The sequence below is a fragment of the Pseudoliparis swirei genome, chromosome 11, assembly GCF_029220125.1.
Source record: "Pseudoliparis swirei isolate HS2019 ecotype Mariana Trench chromosome 11, NWPU_hadal_v1, whole genome shotgun sequence".
NCBI classification, from domain to species: Eukaryota; Metazoa; Chordata; class Actinopteri; order Perciformes; family Liparidae; genus Pseudoliparis; species Pseudoliparis swirei.
The window spans coordinates 22470906-22498239 of record NC_079398.1 but is presented as its reverse complement, the minus strand read 5'-3'; the positions used below and the strand labels follow the sequence as shown (position 1 = coordinate 22498239).

General features: G+C 47.0%; 1 protein-coding gene across 2 annotated transcripts in view; it reads left to right on the top strand.

Moving 5' to 3' along the window:
* The window catches only part of atrn (attractin), a 163151-nt gene extending 136046 nt beyond the window's left edge, over window positions 1-27105 (top strand). For both annotated transcript variants that reach the window (XM_056426614.1, XM_056426613.1), the window contains exons 27-29: window positions 472-579; window positions 16295-16409; window positions 21838-27105. In XM_056426614.1, coding sequence (XP_056282589.1) covers window positions 472-579; window positions 16295-16409; window positions 21838-21962 — 348 coding nt within the window. In that variant the 3' untranslated portion in view covers window positions 21963-27105. The remainder of the gene's footprint in view (window positions 1-471; window positions 580-16294; window positions 16410-21837) is intronic.
* The last annotated feature ends 229 nt before the right edge of the window (window positions 27106-27334 follow it).

Genomic DNA, 27334 nt, shown 5'->3' with positions numbered 1-27334 from the left:
GTATAGAGGCTAGAAATAACTGCACCTCTACACGCTCCACCATTAGGATCCGAGGCGAACACTTCCCACATAGCTAGTGTTTCGTCGTTCTTAGTTACTATACGTTTACGTATGTTATAGATTAGTCGTACGCTTTTATCAAGGGTGTCTTTGAGTTGCCAGGTTCATGATAATCCTCATCAAGCGTCAACCTGCAAAACGATCGCTTCCCTTTTTGATGCTTACGGCTGCAACAATTAGTGTATGTACGTTCTTAAATGTCGATCTTTACTGTGATGAGTTGTACCTACAACACAGTATAGTGCTCTGTTTTTCTTCAGTAAAAGTTCTGGACGCTTCTTCCACCGTCGCCTCCTCGATTTCAAGATTCAACTTCAGATGAAAAGATCCGCCGCGCAGCCGAAAATGAACCGTCTGTCTCTGTCCGTCACTGACCTTCGCACTCCTCTCCTTCTTCCTCCTTCTCCCTAGCAACTGCTGAGGGAGATGCAACAGATGGCCAGCCGGCCTTTCGCCACCATCAACGTCGCCCTGGAGACGGAGGACGAGCCGCCTGACCTGATAGGAGGAAATGTCAAGGTGAGCGCAGCCTATTTTCTAAGAGCAATCGCCGACAAACTCCGGGGAGCAGCCTGTTTCTTTCTGGGCTGACGGGAAGCTCCATCCATCATCGGCGCCGCCGCTCATCCTCCCTCGAGCGGGAGCTCGGTCTCGTGCCTGTCGACTGCAGTTTGTGATTACAGTCCGTCGTGCTCTCTGAGAACGAACCTTTATAGAGGCCGACATAAAGAGTTTGTGACAGGATCCCTGCTGTCACCCGTGGGTTTCCCCTCAAAGCACCAAGGATACTCCAACACCAACGAGGTTCTGTTCGATAACATCTTTATTTAATTCACACTCCAGCACAGCACACGACGGCGCCTCTGCCCACTCTTCTCCCAAACTCCAGCTCTGCTGCACTTTTACGGGTGCAGCGTCGGCTGCCGACTGATTGCCAATCAGCCGGCAGCCGAGGCCAAATTGGCGACTCCACCCCCACGGCTGCCGAAGAGCTGTACTGAGAACCGTCTTTGAAAGGTTCCAATCAGATCCCACGACGAGGAGTTCTTTCCCGAAACTTGAGATGAGAGAACACACAAGAGTTTGATTCCAAAACCTCAGGTCCTGCTCTCCTGTTTTGACAACCAGAGTTAAAATATTACACATTGTGGATTTTAAAACACGTCCAGACATAAACTTTCCATTTTTACCCCGAACAATATATTTGATCATTTAATAATTTACCAACCTTTTGACATGGGACTTCTTCAAGGTAAAAGAAAAATATTTTTTCCCTGAAGAAGACTACCATGTCGACACGTTGCTAAGTTATTAAATATCTTTTGCATACGATTGTGAGTATTTTTCCTTCACACTCTATAATACCTGAAGGACTCCTTTTTCCAGAGAGGGTTCTCTGGGTGTAAGTCTTGCAAATTCAATTCAGTTTATTTGTATAGCCCATTTTCACAAATTACAAATTTGTCTCAAGAGTGCTTTACAATCTGTACACACAGACATCCCTGACCTTTGACCTCACATCGGATCAGGAACAACTCCCAAACAACCCTTCATGGGGAAAAAAAGTGAAGAACCCTTCAGGAGAGAACAGAGGAGGATCCCTCTCCAGGATGGACAGGTGTCATAGATGTCATGTGACCAGAAGGACAGATCAGAGTTAAAACACATTCAATGAATATGACAGAGTGTATGAATAGTTGGTAGTCGGCATATTCCACGATGGAGACCTCCACGATCCATCGGGCAGATGGAGGTAGAGAGGAGGAGTAGGCGGAGTCTCAACAGTGGGCGGAGTCTCAACAGGGCCATGGCATAGTTGGTCGTCGGCATATTCCACGATCCAGACCTCGATGATCCATCAGGCAGATGGGATCTATGACGTCTCATAGGGTCCGATGACCCTATGAGACGTGAAGTCAAAAGGACTCCGGGGAGGAAGCAGAGTTCCTCATCCCTTCAGCAAGAACTCCTTCAGAACCCGCGTGTCTCAGACCGTGCATCGATAGATATTCCTCACACCATCTGTCTGACGTCATTCCTCAGTCTGAACTCTGAAAGGTGATTCCATTAGTGTTCAGCACGCCGAGGAGGCTCGCGCAGGAGTGAAAAGAGTTTGAAGTGCGGTGCAGGCGTCGGACACTTAATGAGGGTCAACGCAGTGTTCGTTTAGCTGACTGTGCGAAGGCCCCGACGATGATGAAGAGGGGGGCTGCCGATGAGGAGCGCGGCGCATTATAACAGTTACAGACAGTTCTTGTGGGTAGGCTATGAATTCTAATGATAAGGAATCCAGTTAACCCCAGAGTTAAATACATGCATATGAGAGTAAAGTCTTGTAGATTAAGACACTCTACTGAGACGGGGGATGAGATCTCCATGCCAACATTGAGACATTCTTCATTTTGAAGAGAAATTATTATTTGAACGCCGACTCGCCGAGTAGTTTTTTGCCGGCGTGAACATGAAGAACATTAAGGGACTCTGTATAAGTCGTGATTCATCTCACAGAGCAGTCTTGATTTGGTGAGTCGCACCATCTGTGTTTTTCAATCAATGACGGAGAAATCGAAGGTTGCGAATTTTGTTCATATGGATGAGCGGAACAAAGACTCTAAATGTGGTTCGAGTGATGATACTGCTGTTGGGACTGTGTTTTATTGAAGGTTTGGTAGATTTGAGTCGACACATGTCGGAATTTTGTTTAAGCCGCAAAAGACCAGACAAACTTTTAGTTACCTTCGCATTGAAAATGCGGAAGGTAATGTTTTGATCGCCGTGTATTTGTATGCGTGCGTGTTATTCGCATAAGTCCAAAAGTATCAAATCGAATCGCATGAAATTTGGTGGGATGATTGTTTATTATCCGGGGACCATTTGATTAGATTTTGGGATTGATCGGGTCAAAGGTCAAGGTCATGAAAAGGTCAAAATCTTATTTTTACCATAGCGCGGCCAATTTTTATCCAATTGGCATGCAACTAATGCCAACATGTTAATAATTCAATGCCCAATCTTGTGATATGCGAAGGTATGCGCTCTACCGAGTGCCCATTCTAGTTTAGGGGTATTTTAGTCAAACCACAAAAAAACAAAAGGTGTATTAAACTAGACCAACATGTTCAACCTTAAACATTTGTTTAATCAAACAAGTGAATCAAATAATCATCAAATGACCGAGGAACGCCAGAGTCAGAACCCCAAACTAAAATGCAAAATATGTAACATTTTAGTCTTTGTGTAATGTTTTGCATTCGTCACTTTTAGTGGCCGTGGTTTGTTTTGATATAAAACATTTCCATGTGGTTCTTCATGAAGAACATAAAGACAAGTGGCTTGCCAAACATTTTCTCACCACTAAGGGTATGTGGTCATGCTGAGGTTTGGAGAAATCGTTCTATGAAGCTCCGGCCACCACCTCAAATGTATGAAGATGAACATTATTCAATGTTTTTCTGCTCCGCATTCAAAAACAAACCCTGCTGCTTTTATTGACACTTTTTTCTTTGGAAGTGTTGAATAAAGAAGACCGTCTTCCCTTTTATCTTTCATCTGCAGAGAGATGTAGAGAAGTCATACAACTTAAATAGTACGATTCTTCTGATGAGGAAACCAGAGCCATCAGATGTATACAATGGAGTAAAAAAAGACACACTTCCTTGTAACAAGGGAAACACCTGCTGTCTGCTAACAATGAGATTAATGCCGTCAGGGGAAGAGTGTGAGATAAGAGCCGTCTGCAAGGTCTCCTTATCAACAATGATGATCCGGATTTTAAAAAAAACGACTTCTTTGTCCCGACACTTACGGAGATTAAGTGCAAACACACTCCGTCACAGTAATTTGCCGCCACAGGTAGAACGCTGGTTCCCAGAAAAATGCCAGCTACGCTTTAGTTAAAAATATATATATATTTGTTTTCCCGTTGCTGTGAGCAATACAAACGAAACTTCTTTCACCTCCGCTGTATCAGAGTGTGGAGGGAGATATCTCAGACGCCTGGGCAAATGTCTGTGTGTGTGTGTGTGTGTGTGTTTGTGTGTGTGCGGCAATAGGTGTGCATATTAAAATGGAAACGTCGTAGTGTGGGCGTGGCCTGAGGGCTTCTGTTGAATCCCCCACCTTTTAAAATAATCTGCCTTGCACATCCAACACGTGCCTTTCATTGACACTCGCCTGATCAGATAGTGATCCGATGTACATCTCGTGGTCAAAGGCGAGGCCGTAAAACTGTGAATGAAGACTTTTCATTTCCTGATGGAGACGGTGCCCTCGGACCCGAGCCCACGGAGACGACATTACCCACGATGCAACTCGACCGCTGGCAGCTCGATCCGAGATGCGCGCGCGTCCCGCTTCTTTGTTTCTCCGCGCCCGTTTCATTTTGCAACGGCGGCGTCTTCAGCCCCGAGCGATGCCGACTCGACTGACATCCCTTCAGGCAATTCATCAGACTTCACACCGCTCCCTCTGGAGCCACGCAAACACTTTGACATGTATTTATTTTCAGTCATTCACGCATTCGCACTGCCGACCTGTCAACAGACTTTGATGTGGGAAGATCATAACATCTGATCTCGCTCTTCTTCTATAAGAATTGGCTGCTGAATTAGATTTTAGGATAAAATAGCGTATCATAGAGTTCAGAGCTCACTGGTGTCGTCGTCGATGTAAACACAATTCAATTCAATCCAGTTTATTTGTATAGCCCATTTTCACATTTTATAAATGTGTCTCAGAGTGCTTTACAATCTGTACATATAGACATCCCTGATCTTTGACCTTTGACCTCACATCGGATCAGGAACAACTCCCAAACAACCCTTCAGGGGGAAAAAGTGAAGAACCCTTCAGGAGAGCAACAGAGGAGGATCCCTCTCCAGGATGGACAGAACAATAGATGTCATGTGACCAGAAGGACAGATTAGAGTTAAAACATCTATGGATGTCTGTGGGTCTATGGGTAGCAGGTCCATCTTTCAATCAGGGGGTTGGAGGTTCAAACTCCGCCCAAGTCGATGTGTCCTTGATTCACACGCAGACGGCGAGAACACGCGCTCAGAAAGGAGGAAATCGTGCCGGGTTCTGGAAGTCGCAGGCCGCACCTGTGCCGGTGCACTTTGTGATGAATGGCCTCCGAGTGGAGGCGGAGCAGGATGACAGGGCCGGTGCAGCCCGGCGGCTCGGGGGCCCCTCGGCTCTGACAGGGGCCGTGCATCTCCGGGCGGCTCGGCTCCCCAACACAAGGTCACAGAAGACCAGCAGCTCATCCGATTCCCGCTGTCCTCCATGTCGTCGTTCCTCTCTTTTGCCCCCTTTCATGTTTCTTCCCTCTTTTCTTGGTTCTTCTCTGTTCTTTGAGATTTATTGTTGTTGCTCGTCCTCTCTTCTCTCGTTTTTTTCCACTCTAGGTTGTCTCCTGTTTATTTTGTTAAAGTTCTCTCTCTCCTTTCACTTTTCGTCTTCGCTTGTTTTTGTTACCTCGCTGACTCTCTTTTCCTCCTGTGTTTCTTTCAGTTTCCTCTCTTCTTTTTGTGCTTCTGTTCATAGTTTCTATTGATCTTCTTTCCATCTTTTATGTTCTTTTCAGTTCATCGTCTCTCGTTTGTGTTTTTTCTCTTTCTTCTCACCGGTTGGTTCTTTTCAATTGTCCCCCCCCCCCCCCGTCTCTGTAAAATAGTTTGTTCCATTCATTTTGTTTTGCCACATTTAACTATCTGTTGTCCTTGTTTTCCTTCTGTTAGTTTCACGTTCTTCTTCCTGCCTCTTCTCACTTCACTCTTTGTATCTCTTCTCTTCCTCCCTCTTTCGCCTCCTGACTGACATCCTTACGTTGCCGTGGCGTTCTTCTCTAATTCACGAGCCCGCCACCGATCCTATCGGCTTTCTGGGCTTTTCTGTCGGCCTTATCTGCCGCTTCCGTTTGTGTGTTTTTCTGCATGTTGGTGTGTGTGTGTGTGTATGTGTGTGTGTGATTTTGCTCTGGAAATCCGGCGCTCCAGCTCGCCCTCCTCCGTCTTTGCTTTACCTCTCCTTCTCCCACCTCTGCTCTTCTTCTCTTCCATTGTTCCCGGCCTGCTCTCCTCCTCTTCAGCAGAGATCCAATTTAGATCTACCTCCTCGGCGTTCTCCGCCTTCACCGGCTCCAGCGTTGCCGCGCTCGCCCTCCTATCTCCTCCCGGGCTCAGATCGAGCGACTCTGAGCCGGTTCCTCCCCTTGTTCCCCCGCCGCTTCATCAGAATGCTGCGGTTGTGTATTGAGAGCCGCGACCAGAGTGTACGGGGGGGCCGGACGCCACGCGGCGAGCTGAAGATCATTAAAGTTGTTTATGGCCTCGGTGGGAAGTCCAAACTTGCTCCGCCGCTGAGATATATTCACTCGGCTTCTGCCAAATGGAGCTTGCGGCCGCGGCATCACGGGCAGATGATTACCTTTCTCTCGCCGTCTGCTCTGGTTTTATTTATAGACATCGCGGCACGAAAAACCCGAGACGGCGAGGAGCTGGTTTGTCATCACGTGATTGTGTTGCACGGCTCTCCTCTGTCAAGCTGCCTCCACTCATTATAAACAGTGTTACATTCAAAGCATATTGCTGGTTTTAAATGAAAACGACTGTGCGGTGCTCCATTCATTGGACGTATTTCAGGCAGGAAAAGATAAGGTCAAAGGTCAAACACCAGAAGGATGCTCAACTATGATGCTCTGTGATGAAGAGGTATGTGGGGAAGACTTGTGTCTCATTAATAGAGTCTAAAAGATGTTGAGGTTGCACACGGGTAAGAGGAGTCACCCATCAAACTGGAGGCGACAGCAGATTATACCAATGTTTCCAGATGACAGGAGACACAGAGGTGTGACACAGTTTTACCTATAACGTCACACGTTCCTACTTATATCTCGCCTGTGATGTTATTTATAGCATTTTTCATTGCAAAGTGTCGTAATGTCTCCTGGCTGAGAGGTGTTTTGCGAAAGCAGGCGTGTTTTCAGGTGCCGGCCTCAGAACTGGTTTCAGGTCGCCTCTCCTGATGCGCCTCGAGGTGAGAGAACAGACAAAGAGTCCTTTGATTGATCTTTAAACTCACACATTTTTGTTAACAAATTATTTGAAGTCTAAGAGTCTGCTGCTTCGTATTTGCTGCTGAAATGTATGAAAGATGATGCTGGCGGCGTCCGTTTCTGTCACGGTTCTTCGAGCTGCGCTCTTGGCTCGTCGGATTCCGAGCGAGAACCAACATTCTAAATCGGTGAGATGAAGTTCACCTAAACTCGTCCCGTTTATCTCCCATGAACTCCGCGGTGTTCGGGTTTAAGTGCATTGCGTCATTATCGCGGGCTCACAAAACAGTTCCTGTTGCAAACAGAAGCCGACTGAAAACTCCTCAAAGTGCGCTCAGTGGAAGAGGCTCAACCTGGGGAGTCATAGCAACAGGGAGCTTGACTCTCTCTCCCCCAGTAGAGCTGAAGTAGAGCTGAAGGCAGCGGATGAGAGCGGAGCTGTGTGTGTGTGTGTGTGTGTGTGTGTGTGTGTGTGTGTGTGTGTGTGTGTGTGTGTGTGTGTGTGTGTGTGTGTGTGTGTGTGTGTGTGTGTGTGTGTGTGTGTGTGTGTGTGTTGTAAGAGTATTCTGAAACTGGGCACTTCGCAGATGATGGAAAACAGGCTTCCGGACGCGCATGGATTAAGTTATCAACATTTAATGGCAGGAATTGTAAAACAAACAGTCAACGCGCTCTCCCTCGTGTCCAGGCTGCCGGCTCCCGGCACCTTCCGTGAGCACAACCTTCCCTTCGGGGCTTACCTGAGAAAAGAGACCGGTCTCTCTGAGACGCGGAGTTTTCACTCACCGGTCGAAACGTCACTTCCGGTCCCGTCGCTAAAGTATTTTCACAATAAGATTCCCGTCTTGGTTTTGACTGCATTAAAAGTCACCTTCACAATAAAAGTCTCTTGTTATTGTAAGTCACTTCACGGAATTCAACCGGCTTCGTCAATCTATAATACTAACATACAGTCACTCATGCAATACACATTTGCATAGAGTAAACATTACCCCTATGCTTCATAATACATTAATAACAATATCAATATTCTCCTTAATATTGTCTATTATAATATCTTTCTATATGTATTAATTTAAAACATAAGACCTCTGCAGATGTTCTCAAAAAAAACTTACAATTTAACAGTGTGTGTGTGTGTGTGTGCTCAGCAGCGTTTTGTAGTTTTATGTCCCTTATTTATTTATTTTATTATCCAGATAAAATAAATAAATAAGGGACATTAAACTACCATTACACCTGCACAACGGTAGTTTTATATTATCTGGATGATAAAATAAATAAATAAGGGACATAAAACTACCGTCGTGCAGGTATAATGGGAGTTTAGTTTAATTTAGAGTGTGTTCGGGAACGGAGGTGTGTGCGTGTGTGTGTGTGTGTGTGTGTGTGTGTGTGCTCAGCAGTGATCCTACGTGCTGAGCTAATTACTGGAGGTAATTTAACTAAACCTTTAGCCGCTCTGCCTGGCCGGTCCAGATAACTCTCCGGAGGGGGGGGGGGGGGGGGGGGGTGCAGGGGGGTTGAGCGGAGGGCCTCAGCGGTATAAAACAAAGACGTCTTCCGGTGGAACGTCATTAACACGCAGCCTCTGAAGAAGACCGCGGGAAAAGACGTTTGGGGAACATCTAAGGCCGAACTCATTTTAATCCACACACTCAAAGAGTAGAGGGTGGATAATTGAATTTTTCAAGGTGTCTTCGTCGTCCGAATCCCCGCCTCCGTCCGAATCCCCGCCTCCAGCCACCCAGAATCTCCCGCTCAAGACAGAATTAAATGGATGTGTGTGTTGCAGGAGATAATTTTTTTTTTTTTTGGGGGGGGTTTTTTTTAGGGCACACCGTTTTTGTCTGAAACGGGAAGCGAAGCTTCTAGGAATGAGGTTGAAGACTGGAGACAATAGTCCCAATGTCACAGCCCACATCGGTCTCTTGACGGCAAAGTCAATCTTCCTCTTCCGAATGCGACTCTATTCCCTTTTCCGGTTGGAATACGAGACGCGGTGTTGGAAAAGGAAGAGGCGAGCACGTAAACGAGCGAGACCCTCGGAGCGCCCTGCAGCTGCGGTGCAAATCGGACTTGGCGGCCGAGCCCGACAACAGCCCTTAGCTGTGGAAATAAAAGCTGCCAGTCTTTTTTGTTTTTTATTCGTTTTATTTCCTTTTTTTCTAAACACAAAGACTACAGATGTGTTCAGGTTATCACGGACAGCCCTCATCGCTCCCATTTGTAAACGCTGGATGAGAAATACATTTTGCCCCGAGGCAAAAACAGGCCCGCCGACCCTTGGAGCAAACCAAGCCCGCTCGAGTCGCTTCTGGCAAGGCCAAAATAATCGTTTCATCCTTCTTCGCACAAAGAGATGGAGGGAGACGGAATTAGCCGAGTGTGATATACTCTAATAGTTGGCGTTAGTTTTATTCACATTCCTCAGCCGTCCATGTAAGCCGCGCATAATGAAGTTATTGCACCATGATTTTCACAAATGGAAAGAAATTATCCTTTTACTGAGTGTCTTTTTCTCGTTATTGTGTCATCACTCACTTATCACACCAAGCTGTGAGGGACGTTAACGTCTTATCGGCCCGAAGAAGACAGCGGTGGCTTTTGCTGTCGTCAAATGGAATCTTGACAATTTGAATATAAAACAAAATATGTTTTGTGGCTGTAGCGGGTCGAGAGAGATAAATAGTCGGTTAAGTTAAATACTATAAAAACTAAAAATGTTCCATACGATTTACGGAGATACTTTTTTTTCCATCGGTAGCCTTTCAATGTGACAGCAGCCCATCAATCACAGGGAGCCCACCCTAAAACATGCCCTGCTTTACGGTCTATTTGACTCTAAATGGACCATCGTTTACGAGATGAACTTCATGCTGCACTGAAGAAGACTTGAAACGAGATGTTTACAATGTTTACTGAGGGAATACATCAAGAGAAGTGACCAGGGGAGTCGCCCCCTGCTGGTCAGTCGAGGGACTACACGTTTTAAAACACTCACTCGTTGGCTTCCCTCTTCCGAACCTGGAGGTTTCCGTTTGGTCAGCTGAAACATCTTTGAAGTGTAGTATATCGTGATGCCAAATATGTAGTATCTTCTCGTCGACCGTGGAAGATTGAAGAAATGATGATGAAGAAGGAAAGTTCGAGCGACTCAGCACTTGATAGGAATACAAAGTTTATTCTACAAGATACAGGTCAACAACAGACGCCTAGAACGACTGGAGACTTTCAGGAGCCGGATTGCGAAAGTCCGAAGATGTGAGATTCTGCTACAAGTTATATAGGGAGAAGGAAGGGCCGTTTAAGGTCACAATCTATAGGCCGGGCACGTCAGTTGGGGCTAAAAGTGTGCTTCTGACCCCCACCCTACATGGTCATCTTCTGCACCAAGGCCTTCACCCCAGTGGGCTTCTATTCTCAGAGCTTCCCTCGACCTACAGCATTGATACTTGACACCTTTGTACTGAGAAATACACCACAGAAGTTATAATCTCTCTTTCGCTGCATCGATGATGATGATGATGATGATGATGAACAGGAATGGCGGATACAAACCGTGTCTCGCTGTCGGAAGTTGTTTCATCTCTTCTTTTTTTTTTTTTTACTTTTCCATAAAAACGAATCTGTATGGCGCTTCACACACACCTGATTTGAGGAGAGCGCCCCTTGGGATTTGTTCCATCAGCTCAAACCCCATTGCGTCACTCTGCCGTCGATGGCGTCGATCATCACACGACAGATCGTACCTTTCGAAAGGTTGTAAACATCTTTGTGTCACACTGCCGAGAACCTTGAGTTCATTCAAGCGGCTCCTGTAGGACACGGATCGAATCCAGATGAGATTTAAGAGATGTGCGGCATTCACGAAGGTCACAGTCAAATTATTTCCGTACCTTCCCGCTGTTTAATTGAGCAGAACGGTAAGATGATTTGTAGTAATTGGTTCCAGTGTTTCTCATAGAAACTGTCCCCCACCACTCTGGAGCAACCTGTCACGGCTGTTATCATCATTATTTATGTTTCTTACTTCTCTCAGGAGATAAATACATCGGCGTGCAACGGCCGGTTGCCAGAGGCTGCCAATCTTCTCGGTAATGGTCTCGTTTGTTTACGCCAATTAATATTACATTTTTATTCTTTTAGAATTGATGTTGACGTTTTAAGTAACATGTGCGAGGAAGCAAAGAAAGAAGAAGGGAGTGGAAGTAAATATTTCTGAATGTCTTTAACGGAAAACATCAGATGGGTTTTGTAAAGTAGTTCTGAAACTGGGCACTTCGCAGATGATGGAAAACAGGCTTCCGGACGCGAGTGAATTAAGTTATCAATATTTAATGGCAGGAAGTGTAAAACAAACATTCAAGGCGCTCTTCCTCGGCTCCCGGCTCCTCTGCCCGGGGATACCTGTAGAAGAGACCCGATTTCTCTAATCCACGGAGTTTTAGACTCAATGTCACCGGCCCCGGTCGAAACGTCACTTCCGGTCAAGTCGCTAAACAAGTATTTTCACAATAAGTGTCCCGTCTTGTTATCGTCCTCATTAAAGTCACTTTCACAATAAAAGTCCCTTGTTATTGTAAGTCACTCGACGGAATTCAACCGGCCTCGTCAATCTATAATACTAACATACAGTCACTCTCATGCAATATACATCAATTCTTGCCATTTACATTTGCATAGAGTAAACATTACCCCTATGCTTCATAATACATTAATAACAATATCAATATTCTCCCTAATATTTTCTATTATAATATCTTTCCATATGTATTAATTTAAAACATAAGACGTCTGCAGATGTTATCAAAATAAACGATTACAACTTAACAGTTTCTTTGACGAGGTGTTTCCAAGACGTCCGAGTCTTCATGTCATGTGCTGTTCACTTTCAGGCCCTTTGGGACCAACATGTCCTCATTTTGGCCTCTTAAAATAAACCTGACATGACATGAGAGCGAGGCGGATAATCCAGGAGGGAGTCGGCGAGAGAGAGGAGGAAACGCAAAGCGGTGACCCTCGTCTTTGTTTGCTCACATTAATCACGCTCGTTCCTCAAAGCCAAAGCACCGTGTCAGCAAGTCGGAGGTGGAGGTGCTCTGCTTCACCCTGGTACCCACACACGCGTCTGGGTATTTGGTATTTTCCGTTGCTTGTTGGATGCTGCCGCTGGTTCTAACTGCATCTCCATCGGCAGGCGAGCCCATCAGTCTGCATCTGAACTATTCCCCCCGTCAATTTTCTGTAAATGTTTTTATTGCGGAGGGGGGAGGCGGGGCTTTAATGCTGCATGTGTGCGAGTGCAAGATCAACACAACTAGGAGAATTGCTGCACGCTCAGAGGCGTGCGTGCAAACGCAACCTCCCTCATAACCCTCTGCATCCAGATGCATTCACGTACACCCCGGCACATTCGCTCCAACAGCCAATCGACTCGTGACTCCGTCACCTCGAGCTCATCACTCTACATCCAGACTGTCTGCTGTCCTGGCTCCTGATTGGTGGAACGAGCTCCCCACTGACATCAGGACAGCAGGAAGTCTCTACATCTCCACCGGAGACTAAAAACACATCTGTTACGACTACACTACCGTTCAAAAGTTTGGGGTCACTTAGAAATGTCTTTATTTTTCAATAAAGATAAAATTAATCAAAAATACCCACTATACATTGTTAATGTGGTCAATGACTATTCTAGGTGGAAACGTCTGGTTTCTAATGAAATATCTCCAGAGGTGTATAGAGGCCCATTTCCATCAACGATCACTCCAGTGTTCTAATGGTACATTGTGTTTGCTAATCGCCTTAGAAGACTAATGTCTGATTAGAAAACCCTTGTGCAATTATGTTAGCACAGCTGAAAACAGTTATGCTGGTGATATAAGCTATACAACTGGCCTTCCTTTGAGCTTGAAGTTTGAAGAACAAAATTAATACTTCAAATATTAATCATTATTTCTAACCTTGTCAATGTCTTGACTATATTTTCTATTCAATTTTCAATTAATTTGATGAATAAAAGTGAGTTTTCATGGAAGAGACGAAATTGTCTGGATGACCCCAAACTTTTGAACGGTAGTGTATATCTGGATTAAAACACAAATTAGCACTTCAGTGGCTCTTAAATGGCTTCTATTATGGTATTACTCATGTTATTACTCATGTTATTACTTATGGTATTACTCATGTTATTACTTATGGTATTACTCATGTTATTACTTATGGTACTTTTGTAGCTCGACTATCTTGAAGAAATGTTACTTTCTGTATTCTTGTTGTTCTGAGTTTGTACTCTAGGTTGATGCACTTATTGTAAGTGGCTTTGGATAAAAGCGTCTGCTAAATGACATTAAAATGACATGTAATGTAATGTAATGACATGTCGTGAGCTCTCAGCTGCGTCGCTTTACACACATTCACACACGCAGCCGTATTGAACTCGCGCTACACATCGTGAGCCCCTTCCAGAGCTGACATTTGTAATGTTGCCGGCTTCATTATCTGTTCATGTAATTGGCCTTTTGGGGTTACAAACATGTATTCTTTACATCATTCTCAACTTTTTGCGAAAAATGACATTTCCAGCAGAACGCGTCGCCCCTTTACAAGTCTAACCGTCCCGGATAAATGCTCTCACCCATTTAGTCTGTTATCGAAGTAATATAACATTTGGCTCACTGTTGTATTAGTCTGACAACGTCCGAGCTGACTTGGAAATGATAAGACGTGAGACCGTTTCCCTCAGTATATTCTTAAGTGTAAAGCTTTATGCTGGGTGTCAAACAGATCATCATTGGGCTTTCCTTAGTTTCTTAGGCCTGAAATATTCTGCTTTGATTAATATTTGTTTGCGTCCATCATTTCAAAAGCATCATTTTCCCTGCAGTCAAATAAAAGGTTGCCCTCCCCGGCTGCACACAACTGGGAGGCTAACGGGGGCAAACCAATGGCTTCATCATTTCAAATGATATCACCACAATTACAAACAAATCTTTTTTTCTTCTTTTTTACAGACATCAAAAACCTAAAAAAAATGCTTAGTGTATGTATATATATATATATATATACTAAGCATTTTATATATTTTTTTTAAAATATATATATATATATTTTACATATATATGTATATATACATTTGTATATATACACATATGTATATATGTATATATGTGTATATATATACATATATGTGTATATGTATATAAAAATATATATGTATATATATATACATATGTGTATATATATATATATATATAAAGATTTCCGTGCAGCCTTTTAGTTTAAGTATACATTTATTTATGTGTTTCTTCTTTGTTACTGCAATTTCCAGGTACCCATGACACCCCTCTCTGCGCAGACACACGTACATCTGAGAACCATAACTCCAGCCTTAGAAGGCATGGCTGAACATTTCCATAACACAGGAAAATGTGTCCGACCAAGTGAGATAGCAGTCATGGCTTTTACAGGAAACTCATTTGTGGGCGCATTTCCCGAGTGAAGAGCACATGGGGAAAGGCTTTGAACCACCAACGCACCGTCACTGCAAATAACAGAGGAGGAAATGCCCTTCTCCGTCAGATCGCAGCTAAACACAGAGGAACCATATGGGTGCTATAAGCTCCTATCTGCAGCAGCATGAACAAATACAGAATCCCCCTCTGGTACAACATCATCTTCACTGAATACACACACACACACACACACACACACACATAGAGGCTTCTGCTTCCCAAGCTACCTGTGTGACAGCCTGTGTCTCCTGCTGCTGTGAAAGGAAAGCCTCAGAGAGATGGAGCACAGAATAATTGTGTAAAATGGGTCAGAGCCTGAATATCATTACTGCCCCGCTGCCAATGTGTACATTTACACTGTGTGTGCGTGTGTGTGTGGGTGTGTGTGTGTGTGTGCGTGTGTGTGTCAGGAGTGTGTGTGTGTGTGTGTGTGTGTGTCAGGAGTGTGTGTGTGTGTGTGTGTCAGGAGTGTGTGTGTGTGTGTGAGTGTGTGTGTGTGTGTGTGTGTCAGGAGTGTGTGTCTGTGTGTGTGTGTCAGGAGTGTGTCTGTGTGTGTGTCAGGAGTGTGTGTGTGTGTCAGGAGTGTGTGTGTGTGTGTGTGTCAGGAGTGTGTGTCTGTGTGTGTGTGTGTGTCAGGTGTGTGTGTGTCAGGAGTGTGTGTGTGTGTCAGGAGTGTGTGTGTGTGTGTGTGTGTCAGGAGTGTGTGTGTGTGTGTGTCAGGAGTGTGTGTGTGTGTGTGTGTGTGTCAGGAGTGTGTGTGTGTGTCAGGAGTGTGTGTGTGTGTGTGTCAGGAGTGTGTGTGTGTGTGTGTGTGTGTGTGTCAGGAGTGTGTGTGTGTCAGGAGTGTGTGTGTGTCAGGAGTGTGTGTGTGTGTGTCAGGAGTGTGTGTGTGTGTGTCAGGAGTGTGTGTGTGTGTGTGTGTGTGTGTGTCAGTGTGTGTGTGTGTGTGTGTCAGGAGTGTGTGTGTGTGTCAGTGTGTGTGTGTGTGTGTGTGTGTCAGGAGTGTGTGTGTGTGTGTGTGTGTGTGTGTGTGTGTGTGTGTGTGTGTGTGTGTGTGTGTGTGTGTGTGTGTGTGTGTGTGTGTGTGTGTGTGTGTGTGTGTGTGTGTGTGTGTGTGTGTGTGTGTGTGTGTGTGTGTCAGTGTGTGTGTGTGTGTGTGTGTGTGTGTGTGTGTGTGTGTGTGTGTGTGTGTGTGTGTGTAACCATGCTGTGGCCCAGTTTCCTGTCCGGCTCAGTAAATGACGAAGACAGAGAAAACAGAAAGTATTCTCCATAAGAAAGGGGGAAAGGCATGAATATTGCACGAGGGCTAGCGGCAGCTGATCCGCCCGGTGTTCACAGGCGGGGAACTCATCCCCACATGACGAGTTACAGACGTACGGCGGGGCGTTGAGTCAGGAGGGCGCCGCCGCCACGAAGCTCCGCTCCCCGGGCCGCCACTCGACATCCAGCCGCGGATCGGCGTGAATCTGTGCACGGCGCTCGACTTTGGGAGGGGGGGAGGGATCCAATCTGTGCATGGAAAGTTATTTCATTCTGCGGTCGCCGAAACAAACGAGACCGGCGACGGCAAAGCCTCCGTTAGCCGGGGTCTTTGAAAGCATCGTTCCCCGGGATTTACGAGGTTTGCGATGTGTAATTTTTTTTCCTTTCTCCGCAGTCCGTCCCGAAGCCCATCGCCCTGGAGCCGTGCTTCGGCAACAAAGCCGCCGTGCTGTCCATCTTCGTGCGGTTACCCAGAGGCACCGGCGGCATCCCTCCCCCAGGACAGTCCGGTGAGTCCAATCCGCTGAAACCCGACGCCTGCTTTCCTTCCTCGCGCCGTCCGCCTTCGTGCGATTGCCGCTCACCTTTTTCCACCGCCTCTCCCTGAGCCGCGTTCCTTCCTCCCGTCTCACGGCGCTCTGTTGTGCTCTCGCACTTTCACTCCCCTTCGTATGACCCTCCTCCCGTCAGATCGCCACGCCACGCCCCCATAAGGGGATTAAAGTGAGTTCACTGAGCTGCAGAGGACTTCTGTCCACACGAGAGATTTCAGGTTGTTTGGGGGAAAAGTTCTGACTGAGCACACGCGGAAACACCCGAACCGCAGCCAAGAAAAACTTTTGTTATTCCTCCTGAACAACAACAACAACAACAACAACATAATGTGTTACCCAGTGCCGCCCCTCCCATAGCGCGTATGACGCGCTGGGCGTAGGGCACCAAGTCCTGAGGGGGCAACAAAAAATAGGCAAAACAAAAAAATCATCATAGTTACAACTAGAATGGGCACTCAGTAGAGCGCATACCTTCACATATCACAAGATTGGGCATTGAATTATGAACATTTTGGCATTAGTTGAATGCCAATTGGATAAAAATTGACCGCGCTATGGTGAAAAGAAGATCTTGACCTTTTCATGACCTTGACCTTTGACCCGATCAATCCCAAAATCTAATCAAATGGTCCCCGGATAATAACCAATCATCCCACCAAATTTCATGCGATTCGGTTTAATACTTTTTGAGTTATGCGAGTAACACGCATACAAATAAATAAATACACGGCGATCAAAACATAACCTTCCGCATTTTCAATGCGAAGGTAATAATTATAATGCAGATATTATTTCAATATAGCAATATTAGGCACCTTTTAGGCATGTATATCACAAAACAGGCAGAACAAGAGATATATTTAATTGCTCAAAAAAAGTTACGATGGTGCCCCCCCCCTGCTCTCCGTGGGTGCCCTTTCCTATCTCGGGGGGGGGGGGGGGGGGACATGTCAAAACTACTACCTCTTCGTGCTCTTTTGATAACCTTCAAATTCTTTCTCGTCGCTCGCCAGATGTAACGCAGCCGAACACGAAGTTTATCTGTTCTCAGACAAACGACTATAAATATAAATCAAAGCGCCGCTTATAAGCTTTGCCAGGTAAACAGTCGCGGCCGTGGCCTTAGCACCCTCTCAATCAAGTGACTACGGAAACGTAAATACATATACACAGCTGCGTGACACCATCATTAACGACAACGGATCCCAGCGCGACTCGGCGATGACAGGAAGTGGGCTCGGCGCTCGCCGCCTGTACTCGTGAGCGGAGGCGTTGTCGTTGTTGGTGACAATGTGAGAGAAGCTGAGGAGTATCATTTAAAGAGGCCGAGGCATTAACCCGCAGAGATCTAGCCGGCGTGGTCGCGGCCGCTCTGTGAACCGGCGGCCCGCTGGGTACCGGACCTCTTCGGCTATTTGATTAACTGCGTTTATGAGATTTGCAACATTAAAATCTGAATTCAATCAAAGTGGATCCTCCATCAAGATGTCCTCACACCTTTGTTGTGGAGAATGCTGCAGGATGACGGATGTGTATAGACCAACCTGGAAGTATCGCACTGGATCCCGCTGCAACACAGGTGTCAAACACGAGGCCCGCGGGCCAAATCCGGCCCACCGTGTCATTTCATGTGGCCCCTGACGGCTTGAAAGACATGTGATCCCCTTTTCTTGAAGAAATTAAAGAAAAAATTCCCATGCTTTTATTTTGAAGGTTTCAAATTAAATGGATTTGTGTTGTAATATAAGAGAGATTTTCTTATGTGCAATATTTCGACACTCAAATAAACAATAATCAAATGCAAAGAGAGTTATTTATAAAGTGTTTCCGGCCCTTTAAGAGGCGGCCGTGACGTTGATGTGGCCCACGGTGAAAATGAGTTTGACGCCCCTGCTCTACAAGAGTAAAAAGTGGATTATTGCTGCATATAATCAAACACAAGTTTATGCATTTTATTCAGCGAAATAATAACACATAAACACCACTTTGGATGTAATGGATGCATTTAATCGAAGGTAAAAGCTAACTTTGGCGAGTAAGCTAGAAGAACCCTGCACCGCGGTCTCATGAGCGTGAGTATCCACCACGAGGCGGTGAAGGCGGTGTATTTACTGGCGTAGAACACATGTTTAAGCTCGTGTTAACCGCTTACCTTCAGGCATGGACCCCAAAAAACACGCCGACGTTGACGAGAGAGAATCGGAGGGAAGAAACCACGTACACATTTTTGGGTGTTACGAGTCCTTATTACCTTCGCATTGAAAATGCGGAAGGTTATGTTTTGATCGCAGTGTATTTATTTATTTATTTGTATGCGTGTTACTCGCATAACTCAAAAAGTATTAAACCGAATCGCATGAAATTTGGTGGGATGATTGGTTTTTATCCTGGGACCATTTGATTAGATTTTGGGATTGATCGGGTCAAAGGTCAAGGTCAAGGTCATGAAAAGGTCAAAATCTTCTTTTTTTCCCGCGGTCAATTTCTATCCAATTGGCATGCAACTAATGCCAACATTTTCATAATTCAATGCCCAATCTTGTGATATGCGAAGGTATGCGCTCTACCGAGTGCCTGTTCTAGTTACAACTCACATCATGCACATTCCTGAAAGAAAGTTCCTTAAAATCAAATCGCCTTCAACTAGCTGGGCTCTGGATAATGGAGCTACCGTATAGTCTGCTGCACTAATGAAAACCTGGAGGCTGCGTGGCGCTCACACACGGGGGTCGTGGAGGTCACGGGGGGCCTGAACTCTCAATTCTTTTCCCACCTGATCAATTCATCTGTTTATATAGGAGGGACGTGGTCTCACATATAATATCTAAGAATACATATTTGCAGCTTCTGTCAGCGTCTACACTGCATATTGCATTAATTCCACAGAGTGAGTCTCTTCCAGTGCAGACGGAGCGACCTTTTTATTCGTCTTTCCCTTTTTCCAGACAGTGAAATCCTCCCGCTTAAAGCGAGTGAGGAAAAAAGAATAACACCGGCGATCCTCCGCGGCAGAAGAGAAGAATCGGGATTACGGAATACGTGTCGGGGGACGCCGACAAAATCGTAAATCGGAGGCCGCCAATCACGTCGGCCGTGCTCTCGTCTGTTTACCGTCGTTATTTCACGGTTGCAGCATTGATGCGACGAGGATGTCTCGACGCTCTCTCCCCCCCCCCCCCCCTCTTTCTCGCCTTTCCCTCATTCTGTCCCCTCGGTCCTTGGTGGTGAAATGAAGGCCGCCGCCCTCGTCGTCATCCTTCTCCCTCGGTGTGTCGTCGTCTTTCTGCAGCTTCCCTCTCGTTCCCTTCACCCCCCCCCCCCCCCCCCGCGCTCTCATCTTTCACTCCCACCTTTACGAAAGCGCTGAGAGACGGGCACATTTCCTCTTTTCATCCTCTGCTCCGTGTCACTCGCTCTCTTTACATTTCCCGTCCGTCCTCCATCCGTTTCCCTCGCGTTTCTTCCCGAGGCGGTCCGATAGGACCCGGAGACGAGCGCTCCGCTTGCCTTTTTCTAGACCGACCAGACGTCCTCTTTTCCCCAGACACGTCCTCTTTTTGAGACCTAAAAAATGCGTTCGGCACGGATTCCAAAAAACGTCCGGGATTTTGCTTCGTCGGATATTTGTGTTTCTCTGGGTCTTTCACAAACTAGTATTTACCCCTTACAAGTTTTGGAAATGGTATCTCCCTTACGTTCCACCTTCTTGCGCGAGCTCCGACTGTAGAGAGAGCAGTCATTGGTCGACCGGTCTCAGGGTTGCCAGATACACGAAAATTATCCTCCTTTTAGGCGTGTATATCACAAAACAGGTGAGAGACGAAGTGTCCTCTTTTTCACCAACTCAAATCTGGTCACCCTACTTTTTCTCACCCGTTGTCTTTTCTTCCTCTCCGTCTTCTTTAAGGACTCCAACAGGAACGCAACTTGATTTCTTTTCTCCCCCGCTCTGTGTTTTATCGCCTCTGTCCTTCCCACAGTCCCCAGACCGTCGGCGTGCCCCAGGCCCTTATTAATTACCACACAGTCCTTTTGTCACGACAAAAGTGCCTCCCCCCGCGCTATAACGCTTTTAACTCGCTTCCCATCTGGCCGCCTTCGTTTCGTATCCTCCGGCTGCCGCGACCTCGCGAGCACATCCGTTTACACTTGAGCTTCTGCCAAAATGTCCGCCCTCCTGGTTTTTTCCCCCCCCAAAAACGGCGAGAGGATTTTGCAGCCTGTGATTTGTATCCGGTCCCCGCGTCGAGTGCTCAGAGCGAGACAACGAGCTCACGGCTGCGGCCCGTTTCACCAGAAGACCGTCTGCGGATTTCCCCGCCGCAGCTTCTCCCTCCCCGGGGATTTCTTTTTCGCCGTTGGCCACGTGTGTTTGATCAAGGGAAATGCATCCGTCATTGCAGATGAACGGAGTTTATTGGAATTTCATGGCTCAGGGAGCAATAATACACGTTAATGAAGTGTGGTATAACGAAATGATTGGTTGCACGTGTGTGTCTGTGTGTGTTCGTAGTGTGTTTATGCTGGGCTATCGACAAAATTAAGCAAATACGAAGACAGACATTTCAAATAATTAGTTTGTGCCGTTGATGGACGTTATTGGACCACAATGCCTTGCAAAAAAGGGAAGTGGAGGAGGTGCGATGCAAGTTTATTTGTACCGCGAACACAAATGGACGACGTAAAAACACCCCCGTACGTCGTGAGTCTGACTTTATCTAAACCTTTTAGTGTTTTAATGGCTGGCAGAAACTCTGTAGCTCTTCATCTGATCTTCAATGAGGTCATGACGACCGAGTCCGGCTGTAATTTCAGTGAAGCAGAGAAATGGATCAATCAAAGACACTCGCTTCACAGGAAGGTCTGAGTTTGAGTTTAGTTTATTTAGTTGAGTTGAGTTTATTTAGTTGAGTTATGTTTAGTTTTTTTCGATCAGCAAAATATACAACAATCAGAATTCAACAAAAGAAGAAAGTGGCTGACCGAAAGGGTCGAGGCTGAAGCTGTCGAGCTTATAAGTGCCCTAACCTATGATTTCTCAAAAAAACTTATTTCACAGAACCATATATATATATATATACATATATATATATATATACATATACATACACACATACATACATGTATATGTGTGTGTTTGATTGCTTCTAACGTCCCATGTGGTCGTCCTTCAAGGAAAACAAAAATATTCTGAGCATAAAGAGAATGTTTTGTTTGTTATTTTATTATGATTCATTATATTTTGGTACATTCATTTCTTGGCTCCCGATTGCACAGAATTATTATAACAATGAGTATCTCAGTAACTACGGTTTGCTCTTATCCAGACACATGTGTGCATGACGATCGTCCCCTCATTGTGTTATTTCCTCGTGCCGTGCAGGTCTGGCGGTGGCCAGCGCGCTGGTGGACGTGTCCCAGCAGATGTGTTCGGGCTACAAGGAGAAGTTCGGAGGCCTGAGGAACCGCAAGCAGCAGCCGGCCGCACAGCCGTCCACCTGCATCTGACCGCGCCCACCCGGCCTCCTCCGACGCCCCCCCGCCGCCACCCGCCGCTCTCCCATCAGCCCCCCCCCCCCCCGCCGCTTTGGCCCCCTCCCGCCCAGCTCCGCTACTGCAGGGAGAGGTGCATGCTGGGGGGGGGGGGGGGGGGGGGGTGTAGCAGGACTGGAAGATTTTGCAGGCGAGGGTGCCGAGTCGTTCGGCGGGCTGGCGCCTCCGTGGGGCTTCCCCTCCCCCTCCTCCGACGAGGAACTCTGGGTCCCCCGCGAAACCGAACGACTGGAACTGGACGACACAAAGAGGGAGGAGGGGACCGAGCGGGCGCCGACTTCACCCCTTGCCCCTCGAAAAGAAAAAGAAAAAAACATTTTACATTTGTCGACACCGCCTCGTTGGAGTCGAGGCGGCCGCGGCTCGCTGCTACAAGAGAAGCCTCGTCTCGTAGGGTTTTTCTAAAAGAGACTTTGCAACCTTCGTTTTACTTAACTTATTGTCTGGGGGAGGGGGGGGGGGGGTTGTTGTTGTTGTTGTGTTTTTTTTGGTATTGTTTTACTTTGAAGGCAAGAACAAAATTGGACACGTTTAGCTGCACACGCACACACACACACACAAAACACACACTTCCAAAAAGCAACTTTCCAGGCCCTTGTACCCACTAGCTGCCCGTTGTCGCCCGCCGTCAGCTCGGCCCTGAGGGCCTCCGTCACCGGGCCGGACGGCGTGTTCAGTCCTCCGTTAACGAGGCTCTCCCGCAGGAGGCCGGCCGAGCGGCCGACGCCCGCCTGAAGGATCCGTGACGCTTCTCATCGGCCTCCGTGGCTCCGCCCCCCATCCCTTCTTCTTTGTCTCTCTCCTTCTGCGGGACCATCTGGCCCGCGGTCACCTCCCCAGCCTCCGGCGGCGCGGGTACCAAACAAGACCAAAGCGACACCTCGCCCCACGCCGGCTGGCCGGCCGGCGCCGATTGAAACCGTTCCAGCTCATTTACACCTCGAGTCCAAACGGGGGGCCGGCGGCTGAACACACACAGGTGCGCTGGCATCGGCTCCCACAACCCCCCCCCCCCTCATGTTTAACGATCGGCCCTTTTGGCAGCGACGCAGAAAAAACCCCGGCTTCCTATCGATCGCCCGATTGACTGAAGTGATTAGGCCGATCTGCGCGACGGGCGCCGGGGCGACAGTTCGCCGTCCTGTGTGACCGGCGCCCAAATCCATCGCCTCTAATTGCTGCTCCCAGGGTTTCCGAGCGCAACGCTCGCCAGAAAATCCCATCGCCGTCCGCCCGCCGTTCGACGCCGATCGCTCCGCGTCCCCGAGCGATCTACAGCCGCCCCAATTAGCCGCGGTGACGCTTCACGCCGATACGGCGGCGCTCTTTTTTTTCTTCCGACGCCGGCGTGTTAAACTGAACCCGCTCTGGACATGAAGCGCGTGCAGAAAAGCGAGGAGCCCATGACGCACGCCTTTTCAATCGGCCGCATCTCTTGGAAGATGTCGAGAACGGATTTGAAAGAAGAAAAGAGACGAGCGTCGATCGCTTTTATCTTCAAATTGCCTCTCAAAATGATCCTGTCGCTCGGCGTACTCTGTACGTTGCTCTCAGACGGCCCTTTTTCTATTTCCCCCGTTCCTTTTCGGAGCTGCTCGACCGGCGCTTTTAACAGTCCTGATCTGAAATCGCTGGTCCATTTTTAAAGAAACACTACTTCTGGGGGTAAATGAGGGAAAACACAGTGGAAAAACAGGAGGGAAAAATGAGAAACTCGAGCTGCTATGGCGAAAGCGTTTGGTAAAAGTCGTCGCTGCAAAATCTACGTTTCACAGTAAAACATCTGCAGGTCTTTGACTGAAGGCGGTGGGCACCCACCGATGTAGAAAACATGTTTGCCTCCCAAAGTTATTAGCTTTCCCTCGCCGAGGTCCAGGAATAGAACTGTTTGACAACTCGCCTTCTGCCCTCAAGAATGCGTCATATTTCAGTTCCAGGCTTCAGCGGGAAAAGGTCAGAGCAGAAAGCATTAAGGAAGTCGACATTCTGTAATTGTAGAGAGCTGGACGTGCTCACGAGTCCAGTCGGCAACCCCGGCGAGGAGTCAGCCCTTCACTTCCAGTCTTCATCATCAGGGTCGTGGTTTTGCTCATTCCTCAGCCCTCGTTTAGCCGCGAGGCGTTCAGGGAACGTTCCGGGACGCGCGAGACCGCGTGGCGCAAGCAGGGCAGGGACATACTGGAACAGAAGTGGTTCCACTTTTAACCCTCCTCTTACCTTTGGGGTCAATTTGACCCCATTTAATGTTTAACGTCTCTAAAAACATGATTGACATTTTTTTTTTTTGCTTCATATTTCATGACTTTTCCTAATTTATTGGGAACAACTGGGAAAACCTCAAATTCACATGATATGTTTTCAATGTCCTGTACACAACTTATACATTTGTAAATTTGACCCCAGGTGTAAAACATATAAGAAATATCAACTTTTTTATTTAGAGAAAGGGCTATTTAGGTAGTCAACAAACAAACAAACATAAAGTGACACTTAAACTTGGGAAACAATATTCACTTTAATACTTTTCTGGAGGTTTTAATTGCTGTGGTAAAATTGACCCCGAGGGTAAAATATGTTAGTAAATTTGAAGGTAACAGGAGATTAAAAACACATTTTGGTCAAACTTTTTTTTCCAAATTTTTTTCCAATTTATTTTTCCTTCTCGTTTCAACCTGCTTGGCAAAGTGTGCGCGGTTCAACTCGCGGGACGCCCACATCCAGTAAACACGGCGAGCTGCTTCCGAAGCAAAAGTACTAAATTATTCGGAGTGAGAAAAAGAACGTACCCCGAGAAGCGAGCAAACGTGACCTGCGAGGTCACGTGACTCGACCCGCACGACGGCGCCGTCCTCCGCAGCATCGGCACACCCTGAGGAGCAGACATCTCGGATATAGATATTTTTGTTTTCTCTCCATCTAAACAAACAAAGAACACCTTCAGATGAATAACATCAGGGCATTCAGTGGTTAGGCTATTCAGTGCAACTTTCATTTAGTTTCACGCGATGCAAAAATCTCATTTTAGCAAAGAAGCTCTTCATATAATCGACGGTGAATTAAAATGTACTGGAGTTATAATCTCACAAAGATTGTTTTAGTTTTAGGCCTCTACTTTATTTTTTATTTTTGAATGAATGTAAAATGAAATCTTGCCTGTGCAGCCCAGGTACGTATTTTAACTGTCGTCCCAGCAGCCGGCTGTCGTCTGTCCCTCACACAGGTCAACACAGACAGCACACTGACCCAGGGGTCACGGGGTCACGGGGTCGCGTCATGGAAGCCCGTTTGTCTTGTTCTTGGAGGGCGTGAGGTGCCCAGAGCGGCGCTCGCCACCATCTTTTGTTTATCCGCTTGATGGTTCAGACGAACAGACTCTGAGTCTGACGTCCACCGATCCATCCGTGTTTTCACCTCCGTGGTTTGATTCATTTAACGCAGATTACTTGTTTTATTTATTGGTCCTTTGCGGCCAGTCTCGGTCTCGCCCTCTTTTTCTTTTCTTTATTTTGTAATCACGACTTTGGCAGAATGATGAAAACATTTTCCGACTGTTATTCGTGACGTTTCACCCCCCGGTTCTCCCACACAGGCGTTTTCATTTATTTGTAGCTGATAAGACGGCTTTTTTTCAGACGTGCGGGCATCTACACACACACACACACACACACACACACACACACACACACTGCTTTATTGACATCGCCCTCGCTCTCCTTTTACTTTGGTTACACCTGGTAGGGTGGGACTAAATCAGGCCTCGATGGTTGAGCTGGACATGGCCTAAAAATCGAAATCACGATAAATATAAAGTCCAGCTCGATAGATAGACCCATAAGCGCCCCCCCCCCCCCCCCCCAAACAAACACACACACCTTAATTACAACCAACTTAGCAGAAACATCTTCGTGTCGCAGCCGTTAGAAATGCAAATCGCGGAGCGAGCGGAGCTCTGTTCGCAGTCAGCGCTCCACACACTGCGGGTCGGACTCGTGGAAGCAGAGTCGGCCGCGGCGAGCCGCCGGAAGAACTCCCAACGCGCGACGCTCGTGGTCGCTCTCGGCTCGGATCGGTCCGGGTGATTAGAATTTAATGTAAAATGCACTTTCCCCCCCCCCCCCCCCCGAGCTGCACCGGTCCCATCGCTCCCGACTCGGACCCCGGAGAAACGGAAACTCTTAAGAGCACAATGCGAAACCTCTCGCCCCGTCCCGAGAGAGCAGGCCTCCCGAAGGGTCAATCGTTTGACCCCTCAAAGCCCGGTCCGGTCGGTACACACGAACTGAACTGGCGTTTGCGGTTCTGGACTCGTGGGTTCCTGCAGATTCCCCCCTCGCCACCGTGGGAAGCGGTGAATATCTGAGCGGGCCTGCGGAGGTTTGCAAAGGGAGCCGTGTAGGAACCCCGAGCAGAGTCCGCCTTGCAGCCGCTTCACCCGCGAAACGCTCGTCAGGTTTGTACCTTGAGCGAGAGGAGCGACTCCCTCGGTCGCCCGCTTTCCAAGCCTCGGACTCGATCGGGCGACATCTCTACGGTGGCCTTATTTCGTCTTATTAAAACTCTGTATTAACTGGTAGAAATGTACAGCAAATGCATATTTATAAAAGAGTGATTACTTACTGGAAATCGTCCTCGTGTTCATGAAAGAAGCAGTTTTTTTTCTTCTCAAACACTGGCAGCATTAATATGTCGAATCTAAAATGCTTTAAAACACGAGTTCGAGCGTCGGAATAAGGTCCTCGTAAAAGCGGGCGTCTTTGTATAGTGGCATTACATACACTGAGGAAGTAGTTTGTTAATATGTATAATTTAGCAGTTGCTTTTTTGTGTGTAAATAATGAGAAAGTATTGTGAATGACGTCTGTTGAATGGTTTTAAGAGAAAATCATTGAACGCGAACCTCTCCGGGCTTTTATAAATGTGACGGCAGTACGCGGCATATTTTGTATGTGAGGCGGCAGTTTAAAGACGAACAAGCATTACTAGAAGCTGATGAAACTACATGTACGACTCGAGGATGATAGTAAACTGAACTTGTAATTACTGATGTACATAAAAGAATGACAGAACATTTTTGTCTATGATTAAATGTAAAAATCCACCCGTGGCCTATTTGTCTCGGTGATTCCGGTTTACCCGATTTCAAACGTCTCCTCTGGTGCTTCTTTGAATCCGCGGCCTCGTGACACACCGCTCGTGGGAAGACGTCTTTCAGGTAAGTACACTGAATGTGAGCGAGTTCTCTTTGATGGTGCAACTGGAGAACAACGAGGCAGCAGCAGCTCCTCCAGGCTGCGACATGCGCATCACGATGCGGAACGGCGGATCCA